At 43.4% G+C, this 11,640-nt stretch overlaps 1 protein-coding gene across 3 annotated transcripts; it reads left to right on the top strand.

The window, feature by feature from the left end:
- Positions 1 to 245: 245 nt before the first annotated feature.
- Positions 246 to 11,157, top strand: LOC137304494 (nuclear factor interleukin-3-regulated protein-like). 3 transcript variants are annotated; one of them, XM_067973115.1, is made up of 2 exons: positions 246 to 410; positions 8,792 to 11,157. In XM_067973115.1, the coding sequence occupies exon 2, from the start codon at positions 8,848 to 8,850 to the stop codon at positions 10,144 to 10,146; it is 1,299 nt and encodes a 432-aa protein (XP_067829216.1). In that variant the 5' UTR covers positions 246 to 410; positions 8,792 to 8,847; the 3' UTR covers positions 10,147 to 11,157. The 3 variants fall into 3 exon arrangements, with proteins under 3 accessions (XP_067829216.1, XP_067829215.1, XP_067829217.1); XM_067973114.1 differs by lacking the exon at positions 246 to 410 and adding an exon at positions 5,954 to 6,095; XM_067973116.1 differs by lacking the exon at positions 246 to 410 and adding an exon at positions 6,103 to 6,188.
- The last annotated feature ends 483 nt before the right edge of the window (positions 11,158 to 11,640 follow it).

Genomic DNA, 11,640 nt, shown 5'->3' with positions numbered 1-11,640 from the left:
AATTGCAAGGCTATTTCTGGCTTCTTTGACGTCATGAGTTGCCATGGCAATATGGGGGTTGACACACTCGCTCTTGTTCTCACACACATACATTGGTTGCCAAGGGGATGCGATTGCCAAGGTTACGGCGCATCCTGGCTGGGATCAGGAAAGAAGGATTGATGGTTCAGGGTTCCCTCAGGTGACACTGTTCCCCCACCTCCCTCCCCCCCCCCTCCCCCTCCCAACTGACTTCTGAACGAAGCAACAGCACAAATAGGAGGCTAAGGGAGAGGCGGCAGCTCAGAGTAAGAGAGAGCGCACAGATTACACACCGTGTGTGTGAGCTCACTGGATACTGTCAAGGAAAACTTAAATAGACCCAGACTGCCAGAGCAAGGGGGAGCAGAGGAAGTAATCATTGATCAGGGGTAAGTGTCCTTTGTCTGAACACTCACTCGGCAGATCTCGAGTCATTTCTTATTTTGTATGTGTTGACTTCACTCAGCTGCCCTGGGATCGGGGCACCATTATATAACGGAGTCTCACCTTTATCAAACATGTTTCCTTTTTTAAAGCTACGACACACTGCTTTCGTAAACTTGGCTTGAGTCAAAAATGTGGGACCTTTAAGGAATGGGATGTGATTGGAAATTTATTTTTTGGCGATTGGGTAGATATTTCAAAAATGCCTTTAAAAAAAAAATTTTCCTGGTTAAGGTGCAGGATTTATTTGGGATTAACTCTGTGTTCATTAACAAGCTATGTAAAAAGGACACTGTGGTTTTCTGGCATAGAGACTCAGCTATAAGGGCATCTGATTCTAAACCCAGGGCTGAGACATATTAAGTGTCTCTCCGTGAGACTGCAGCCTCTGATGTAACACCCGGTTATTTGTGGTCCTTCATGGTTACAGAAACCATACATCACTCACCCCTCTACAACGCGTCCAGAGTTTAACTCAGCCCCTCAGCAACAGTCTGTGGTATGACGTACTTTTTTATGAAGGAAAAAGAGTGATAGTGAGAGAGAGCGAGAGAGAAAGAGAGAGAGAGAGTGAGGCGTTCAAAAAAGAGGAATGAAAGAAGGGTGAGAATGAAACAGAGAAAAAAAACGAGACTGAAAATGAGAGAGAAATCAGCCAAGACAACATGAGAGAGCAAATGAGAGAAAGAAAGCAAAAGAGGGAGATGATGAGAGGTACAGAGATAGAGAATGAGAGTGACAGAGAGATAAAGGTAGAGAATGAGAGACTTTTCTTTCTGAGTGATTGGATTTACATTGGTTGGAGGAAATAAATATAATTACATATAATTACATAGAATGTACTGACAGAAACAGGCCATTCGGCCCAACTGGTCTATGCCGGTGTTTATGCTCCACATAAGCCTCCTCTCCACCCTACTTCATCTCACCCTATCAACATAACCTTCTATTCCGTTCTCCCTCATGTGTTTATCTAGCTTCCCCTTAAATGCATCTATGCTATTCGCCTCAACTACTCCACGTGATAACGAGTTCCACATTCTTAGCACTTTTTGGGTAAAGAAGTTTCTCCTGAATTCCCTATTGGATTTATTGGTGACTATCTTATATTTATGGCCCCTGGTTTTGGACTCCCCAACAAGTGGAAACATCTTCTCTACGTCTACTCTAGCAAACCCCTTCATAATTTTAAAGACCTCTATCAGGTCACCCCTCAGTCCTCTCTTTCATAGAGAGAGGAGCCCCAACCTGTTCAGCCGTTCCTGATAAGTATATCCTGTCAGTTCTAGTACCATCCTTGTGAATCGTTTTTGCACCTTCTCCAGTGCCTCTTTATCCTTTTTATAATATGGAGACCAGAACTATGCACAGTACTCCAAATGTGGTCTGACCAAGGTTTGATACAGGTTTAACATAACTTCTCTGCTTTTCAATTCTATACCTCTAGAAATGAACCCCAGTGCTTGATTTGCTTTTGTTAATGGCCTTATTAACGTCGGTAGTGCTGATTTGGTGGTGTTTGGAGTGAACGATAGTGTTTCCTTTTGTCAATATTTAATTGATGAAGGTTTGGAACAAGACAGCAGACAGCGTTTTTTAGCTGGTGTATGCTCCAGTGTAAAGTCTCCATATCTAACCATGTGCAGCCTGGGAACCGTGGAGATAGTTTTGTTGTCTCCAAAATTGGTTGTAAAAATTGGAAAATTTGTTTTAACTTGTATATATTTAGCCCTGTGCTGTCAATGGAATATAATTAGGACAAGCAATCTGTTCTCACTCAAGACTGCTCACAAACCAGCCTCCGGGATTTCATATGCAGAATTGCAATACTTGGTGAGCGTCACAACTTGTGGTGTCTCTTCACAGGATGTCACTGTGCCCTGTACCAGGTCAGTGGGGTAAACAGCAACACTTACAACCCATGGTAAGTTTGTCATGTGTGAGTCTCAGCCCCATGTGTACAGACAGTTATTATGTCACACTGTTCCTCGGGATTTGACCCACGGTAGGGGACAAGGAGTGTGGATATTTACTTTAACTTTTTAGCTAGACAGTTTATGAATATTAACAAAGTGTTGAACGATTCAATAACGAACAAGGAGGAATATTTTTTTTTTAACACACTAGAACTGATACACACACTATCTTATTTACTACTCAACATTACAAACCTGCATCGGCTTTACCGGGACACTTAACCACAGAATCACCATCACCGGGACACTTAACCACAGAACCACCATCACTGGGACGCTTAACCACAGAATTACCATCACTGGGACACTTAACCACAGAATCACCATCACCGGGACACTTAACCACAACATCACCATCACTAGGACATTTAACTACAGAATCACCATCACTGGGACACTTAATTACAGAACCACCATCACCGGGACACTTAACCACAGAATCACCATCACCGGGACACTTAACCACAATATCTCCATCACCGGGACACTTAACTACAGAATCACCATCACCGGGACACTTAACCACAATATCTCTATCCCCGGGACACTTAACCACATTATTACCATCACCGGGACACTTAACTACAGAATCACCATCACCGGGACACTTAACCACAGAATCACCATCACCAGGACACTTAACCACAGAATCACCATCACCAGGACACCTAACCACAGAATCACCTTCACCGGGACACCTAACCACAGAATCACCATCACCGGGACACTTAACCACATCATCACCATCACCAGGACACTTAACCATAGAATCACCATCACTGGGACACTTAACCACAGAATCACCATCACTGGGACACTTAACCACATCATCACCATCACCAGGACACTTAACCATAGAATCACCATCACCGGGACACTTAACCACAGAATCACCATCACCGGGACATTTAACCACAGAATCACCATCACCGGGACACTTAACCACAACATCACCATCACCGGGACACTTAACCACAACATCACCATCACCGGGACACTTAACCACAGAATCACCATCACTGGGACACCTAACGATAACACAGTCATCACTGGGACAAGGGATCACAGGAGTGATCAGCAGCTCAATTTACACAGATATAAACATTCCAATGGTTGGCACTTCCTGCAACCTCTTGAAGAATTAAAGAAGAACCTGCTTCTGGACCTACTGAATTTAGCTCTTTTCTCCCAAATATTTCCCCTTCTCTCCCGAATCTTCCACAGGTGCCAGTTGACTTCTAGTACCTCACCCTAGAGTTGTTCTCAATGTGTGAGCTCAGATGGTGAGGATTGACAGGCTACCCGACTGTGGGAGGCATCACAGCTAGAACTGACTCTCACACGCTCACACAGTCACTTTCCGATGCGGGGTGGGGGTGGGGTCACTATATAGTGATCAGGAGCGGAAACCCTGTGGGGGTGGGGGTTGTCCTCTCTAGCCCAGGGACACTGTGGTTACTTGCGGCTCTCCCACTGCTCTATCCGAGACCCCCTAACTCAGCACAAGTCAGCAAACAAACCCTGGGACCCTCTTGGCTCAGCACCACACCAGGCAGAGAACTTACCCACTGAGTCTGCAGGTTGGAGACTGGATCCTAATCATAAAAGAACTCAACTCCAGTGTGTAATACACACACAATACTCAGACAGTACTGAAGGTTTGGAAGGATATGGTTGTACGTTGCCAGTCCTGGGCTCATGGTACATTGTGGCAAAGGCATATTATTACGGATCGTTTTTCTGAATCATCCCTTGGGCAGTGATAGATACTTTCAGCGACAAGCCAGTGATAATTTGCATGGTGGCAAACTGAAGCTCATGCACCCAGCTTCAGTAATGGGTTTGAGGAGACGTGTGGGAAAATAAACCAGAGCAAAACCCATGTGTATCGTCTGTGGTCTTCCTTAATCTCGCAACTTCCTTTAATTTGAGGATTTTCTTTCACTGCCGATGGCCATGAGTTGAAAGCAGCTTCCGGGACGTATCGTACTGCACTGGTCGCCATAGGTTACCTGACCTGGGGGTATCAGCAGAGACAGTGAGCTCCATATTCTTCTGCCTCTCAAGGCCTTTAATGTATGCAAATAAAAAGAAAATAACTTGCACTTTATAGGTGCCTTTCACAAGCTCAGGACGTCCCAAACACTTTACAACCAATGAAGTATTTTTGATGTGTAGTCATTGCTGTAGGAAACACAGCAGTCAGTTCGCACACAACAATGAGATAATTACCAAATAATCTGTTAGTGATTGGCCAGGAGAACTTAGAAAGGTTACAGAGTGGAAGGAGGCCATTCAGCCCATCAAGTCCAAGCCAGCTCTATGCAAGAGCAATCCAGCTAGTCCCACTCCCCCACCCTATCCCCGTAGCCCTGCAAATTTTTTCCTTTCAAGTACTTATCCAGTTCCCTTTTGAAGGCCACGAATGAATCTGCCTACTTCCCTGCTCTTTTTCAAATGGTGCCATGGGAACTTTTACATCCAAGTGAGAGGGCAGACAGGGTCTCAGTTTAACATCTCATCAGAAAGACGGCACCCCTGACAGTGCAGCACTCCCTCAGTATGGCATTGAAGTGTCAGCTTAGATTATGTGCTCAAGTCTCTGGAGTGGGACTTGAACCCACGACCTGCTGACTCAGAGGTGCGAGTGCTACTCACTCAGCCACAGCTAGCTCTTCAGTATCAGCTTTAAGCACAGAAAAGAATTTCAGTGCACCACGTCATTGCTAGGCAGACCACATTCACTGTGTATGAAGTGACCCAGGTCTTTTGGACATGCGCTGCCTTCCTCTGATCCATTTATGACTCTCAGAAAGGAATGATTCACACCCGTACAGAAATAAAACACACGGAGAAGGAATTCTTCTTATGAAAAGTAGTTTCTTCCTGGTACATTCTCCAGTCTGTGCTGAGTCACTAGATCTCAGCCAGAGTGCTAATTCGAAAATTTGCCTCAGTGTCTCGGGGCTAGAACGGGGCAAAGGATCGGCCACTCTTTGTCCTTATCCAGTGCTGGAGGGGTGTTGACGAAGGGCAAGATCAGACACAACTGTGATGCCCTCCATAGTCAAACAGCTAACCCTTGGCTCCTCCTTAACACATTAACCTCACCTTTTAAGGGGATTTGTTAAAAATTATCCACAGGAGTCCTGGCTTCAGCCTCAGTGTAAAACATCACAAGTTACTGTGAGAATTTAAAGAAATTTGTGAAGGTTTTTTTTTGTGGAGGGTCATTGTTTCACAAATAAAGGCGTACAGGAATGAATAAAAGCAAAGTGCTCAAATGGCACTAACTTTTACTGGAGCAGGGTGGTGGAGGAGGGGGGAGAGACTGATCGCAATCTACAAGAGCCGCGCGGTGCACTGAAGTGTTTCCAGATCAGTGCACAGTGGAAAAAAACAAACTGCAAAAAGGGCAGGAGTGAGCTACAAAAATAGTGCAAGGAGGGAGGAGAGAGGCTCGAATTTGCCAGCACTGGGAGGAGTTCCTTAGGAGGGTTGGGTAACATTTTTTTTAAAGTATTGCAACAGCTTAGATAACTCAGCTCCTGCTAACAGAACAAATCTGCTTTCGAGGAAGGAGAAACTCATACTCGGAACTGAGAGGGACTTAAGATACTTTCTCTCTGGCTGGAACTGTGAACGATTATTGCTGTGAGTAGAACAACGGCGATAGTTGATGTGAATATTTACTGCTGCAGTTTAAATCAGACAACCGGAGCTCCTTAAGAGTAACATTGTTTGTTTGTGAGTATATTCCGTGAAAATATACAGTCCGCCCCAGGAATTCAGAGTTGTTTTTGCACTCAAAAAAATTTGAATTATCCCAAAAAGTTGAATTAGACAACGTAATTAACACAGTGAAGTGGGACTTTGCGTAACTTTGAACTAAGAGCACTTTGAATATACGTGTACCGATGCAGGCAGCTGAGATTTTGTTTTAAATATGTTGACTCGGTCATTTTTGAGGCGGAAGCGAGTTGGAGGTAAATAAAATCTAACGTTTCCCACACTGAGTGTGACAGCAAATATCCTTAAAGGGTGAGTTTAATGTGTTAACGAGGAGCCAAGACAGTGAGCTGTGGAAAACTGGGCATCCTGCGCACCGGGAAATGGGATAATGTACAATCCTGTGAGGATCTGTCATAAAATATCCACGAAGAACTGAAAACGGTGGGAACCAGTTAAGTAGGATATCCTGATGGACATTAAATCCTGGAATGTGACGGAGTGTTTCATTAAGCAACCCTATTGCTACTTAGTAAACAGAGAATACATTGGGGTGGGGTGTTGGGATAAACTTTCAATGCTAGGGAATGTTCCAAGTTACCTCTAACCCTTGTTAATTATCATTTACCTGCATTTACTATAAAATTACTTGGGTCCGTTACCGTATTTACTATAAAATCACTTGGGTCCGTTACCGTATTTATTATAAGATTACTTGGGTCTCTTACCGTATTTATTATAAAATTACTTGGGTCTATTACCGTATTTACTTTAACTTACTTGGGTCTATTACCATATTTACTATAAAATTACTTGGGTCTATGGCTGCATTTACTATAAATTTATTTGGGTCTATTACCGTTTTTACTATAAAAATACATGGGTCTGTGACCGTATTTACTATAAAATTACTTGGGTCTATGTCTGTATTTACGATAAATTTATTTGGGTCTATTACCGTATTTACTATAAAAAATACTTGGGTCTTTGACCGTATTTACTATAATATTATTTGGGCCTGTTACCGTATTTACTATAAAATTACTTGGGTCTGTTACCATCTTTACTATAATATTACTTTAATCTATATTAAACCAGCCCTTCCCCCTGGCATGGAGACAGTGGCTGATTTGGTTCAGTGCTGACATTCTGGCTTTCTTCATAGCCAATCTGGTTTAAAACTCCAAACGGTGAGCTAACTAAGACCTAGAGGTGCGGCGAGGGGAGTTTTAAATGGTAGATTGCCCTTAAGGTATAAAATAAACAGTGCTGCACATTTAAGAAGGCGGCTGGTGTTATGACTTACAACTGCAACAAGCACTCAAGGATTTCAACACATTCCTGATAGAAATGATTATTTTTAGTACAGTTGAGTGCTGTACCAGCCCTTGAAGGCTTGTGAAGTTATTGGCCCTGATTTTGCTGGAGCGAGGCATTTTGTGATGTGCACCGTTAGATTTTTTTCCTCACCCTTCAGCTCGAATAATATTTGCGCTGCAAATTGCTGGAAGTGTGAGCTGCTGACAGCGAGGGCAATGGGGCATCTGGGCACCTTGGTGAACAAGAGGACCAACAGTCTATCTCCTTAACCAATGAGGTTTAAGAATGGAGAAACAGGGGGAACGACAGAGAAGGAAATAGGATGAATTAGAGTCAATTTAGATACAGAAAGAGAAATAAAGAGAGGGAAAAAAAGATTGGATTAAGAGAGAGAGATACAAAGAGACAAAATGGAAAAGTAAGAAAAAAAGACTTAAATTTCAAAAATCTCTAAGAACCTGCAGGAATGAGACTCCACAGTTTCAATTGTTCCCTTTCTGAGCCAGAGAGGTTGCCTGGCATTGCAGGCGCATCAATCTCATCATTAAAATGGTTGTTACGTGGTTAAGTATTAGCCCTAACTTTCTGCAGCAAGTTTAATCCGTTTTAACGGCACAAATGCAGCAATTTCTTGAAACTCACAGGGAGATTGAGGGCGCGCTGTCATTTTCGCAAGGCTAAAGTCGTCCAGCAATTTGTGGCGATTCTCAACTCACTGTATCTCTTCCTCACCACAAATTGCTGGGTTGTTCACACACTAATAATAGCGTGCACACTGAACTCAATGTTATCTTACCAGCAAATTCTGGGCCATCATCTTCCCACACTGAGCTCTCAGAAGACACATTCAAGGTTGAAAATAGGACTTTTTTTTCATCTCACGCTTTGAACTGTGTTGGGACCCACAGATAGGAGAGGGAGACAGATCACTCTTGATTATACTCATGCTTGACATCTGGCTTCAGCCAAGTCATTATGTTTCAGGGTCCTTGCCTTCTTCAGCCAACTCCAATAGTAGTCTCCTTCTGTTCATAGGAGGCAGTGTTACTGCCAGCTCCTGAGTTGGAGAAAGTTGAAACATTAGCCCAACTGCCTGGCAGCCCGGCAGAGAATTGCCCAAACTAACCCACCCTGTGGGCAGTCAGGCTCAAATAGCTAGTCGATGGTGGAATTCCCAACTCCAAAGTGTTTTATTAGTTGAAAGTCCAATATCCTTCCAGCCAGCTGGTCCTAAGGCAGCAAAGTGTAATTAGCATTTAAACAAACTGACAATCCAGTGTTCCTATTTCTTATTTTAACAGATTACTTCTTCACTGCTGAATTTTTCTGTTGGAGGCAATCAATTCCATCAACTGGAATGAACATGTCTGCTGCTGAATCATTCCAGGAGGTAAGAGAGCCAAGGACTGACCACCTCCAGGATCTTGCAGCCCCTCCTCGCACCCTAGACATGTGCGCTCCACGCCTGTCCTTCACTGACGAGGCCGTGTCCCTGCTCACCACCAACAGCCTTTTGGCTAGATCCCTGCTGGGCACTAGGCAGATCAAACATAAAGACTCCAGCTCCGTGAACCGGAGAAAACGAGAGTTCATCCCAGACGAAAAGAAAGACAACAGCTACTGGGACAAACGCAAGAAGAACAACGAAGCAGCCAAGAGATCCAGAGAGAAACGTCGAGTAAATGACATGGTCCTTGAGCAGCGAGTCATTGCCCTTCTGGAAGAAAATGCCAGACTGAAGGCTGAGCTCTTGGCTTTAAAGTTCAAGTTTGGTCTCATAAAGGACCCATCAGAGACTCCGGCTGTCCAAAATAATCCCCAGCCTCTACGCTGTATTACTGGAGTTCAGCCAGCTTTTCTGCCCAGACCCGACAATGGTTACATAATACAGCCTGTGGACAATAAGAGCTTCCCACCTAATAATCAGCAGTTTGGAGCTGGACTTGGGATAGAACAACAAGAGTCCTGTGTGGTGTCTGAAGACTCTGGTATCTCCACTCCTGGAAGCTCCAGTGTTGGAAGCCCTGTCTTCTTTGAAGACCACTTGAGTGACCAAGGCAAATTTTCTCCTCATCACGAAGACCGCTTTGAAACCCAACTGTCCTCCAACAGTGACATAGAAGTGGACATTGGGAGAACGTACCCAAGTGAGAACATTAAGCCAGCCAGGTCCATAGAATTAACAGAGATGGTCAAAAGTTTGCCTCACAAACTTCGGTTTAAGATTGGAGCTGGAGTAGAAGAAAGCACTGAGGTTGATGTGAAGGTAAAGATGGTACAAACAGCGCTGGACAACTTCGCCAGAGCTGTCCCTGAGCAACCGGTTGGCCAAGTCAGGGAACAGCCCCAAGGATGTTACACTAACACTTCGATGCCTCAGTCAGATAGAGGTGTTGGTTTGGTCCCACCCGCTTGGAGAGCTCATGTTGGACTCTTACCAGATGAGAGCAAAAGTGGCCTGAACTATAGGTACATGCAGGAAGCTGCCCACTTCAGTGCCCGAGGAGCTCCGGGCTATCCAAAGAGCACTCTGAAGGAGGACACTACCTTCAAATCCGAAAACAGCATCCTTAAGAATCAGCTTGCTTCACTCTCGGCTGAGGTGGCACAGCTGAAGAAAATGTTTTCTCAACAAATGTATTCCAATCTGAATTAAGAGGGGTTCTTGTCGATACTTGTACATTTTTATTTTGGTTTGCTTCTCACTAAGTAGTTAAGTTATCAGAAATATCTGAGTCTGTGCAAATATTTATTGTTGGTCTTGTGAATGGATTTAAATTGCGTGTAAATATATTTTTACCCAAACTTTATTTTCTAATCAATCATTGTTGTTGTAATAAATCCTTTTAAACTGTTTGAGAAATGGAAGTTCTTCATGGCCTTTTAGAAAACCCTTTGACTGCTCTCTTTGTGGCTCAGTAAAGGCAGTGTGGAACTGATCCAAACACACTCAAAGGTCTCAATTTTGATCTCCCAGTCTGTATTGAGTTAGCTGACTTCAGCCGAGGCAACAACTGAGCCCATCCAATTGAACTCAGTGCCCATGGTCTAATAGTTAGGGTTCTCACACCTGATTGCTGTCCTGCAAGAATGTTCCTTTGTCTGGACATCAGCTGCGAACAGGACTGGGCCCAGATACGTAGACTGCATCTGTAACACTTGACAACAGTTGCCGTATCTGAACAGTACAAACATTATTTAGGGACATGTTTGAGAAATAGAATGAATATTGGGAAGAGAGAACATAATATGAGTGGGAGCACAGGGGATGTGGTACCTCCATGTGCCTAAGAGCAGCAAGAGCTGGGATGCCTCCCACAATTCCATTACATGGTGAGGTCTCATTCACAGCCATTGAAGGGCAGGGGTCAGGTGAAAGGTCAGCTTCCTTCCCATGAACCAAAGGGCTTGTTGGGGAGATGCTCAAAGAGAGGCATTGGCACAGACTTTGGTATAGGTTGTCTGTCAAACCTTTATGGCTGGCAGTTAAAAACCTAAAGGCAAGAGTATAACTACCTGAAGAAACAAACTGATAAAGGAGATTTACAAAAATAATAACAAATTAGAGCCACAGGATCATTCAAACAGGAAGCTAGCAAAAGAGAATTGACCCTTATATTAGAATTAGCATATGAACTAATCATTAAATACTACTTGATTTACCTCATCTTTTCTCCTATTCATTTCTTGTACTAGAGGCCTTGGTCTTTTGCTTGGGTTTTGTAATTTATACATATTTTCTCAAACAAATTCTAATTACTTTCATCTAAATGCCACTCAATATATGTGAAATAAATGTCACTGTTTATTCAGCAGGGTAAGGATTACACACTGTGTAACTGCAGAGCTTGTGTATTCAGCAAGGTAAAGGTTAAAACATTTTTCACAAAATCAGACCAAGATAACTTCCTCACATCCAACATGTGGCATAAATCAAAATGAAGAAACTTTAAGTGGTGACTAATCTAAGCAACTACCTGCCCCCAGTGACATCAGGCCTATTATAATCTCATTTAGAGAGGGCTAAAGCTTTAAAAATGTTGCTTGTTCCATTCATATTTTTAGCTGTTTAATTTTCCATAAATTGAATAGTATTTATCCCTTTTACAACCTGTACATTCTTGGGATCTGTTCCGTGTCGTGCACCGAT

Source organism: Heptranchias perlo, chromosome 37 (assembly GCF_035084215.1).
Source record: "Heptranchias perlo isolate sHepPer1 chromosome 37, sHepPer1.hap1, whole genome shotgun sequence".
NCBI lineage: Eukaryota > Metazoa > Chordata > Chondrichthyes > Hexanchiformes > Hexanchidae > Heptranchias > Heptranchias perlo.
The sequence above is the reverse complement of the archived record's forward strand: the minus strand, read 5'-3'. Positions and strand labels throughout refer to the sequence as shown.

What these genes read in the sequence shown, in the direction of transcription:
- LOC137304494 (XM_067973115.1), top strand. Translation starts at nt 8,848, where the DNA reads ATGAACATGTCTGCTGCTGAATCATTCCAGGAGGTAAGAGAGCCAAGG.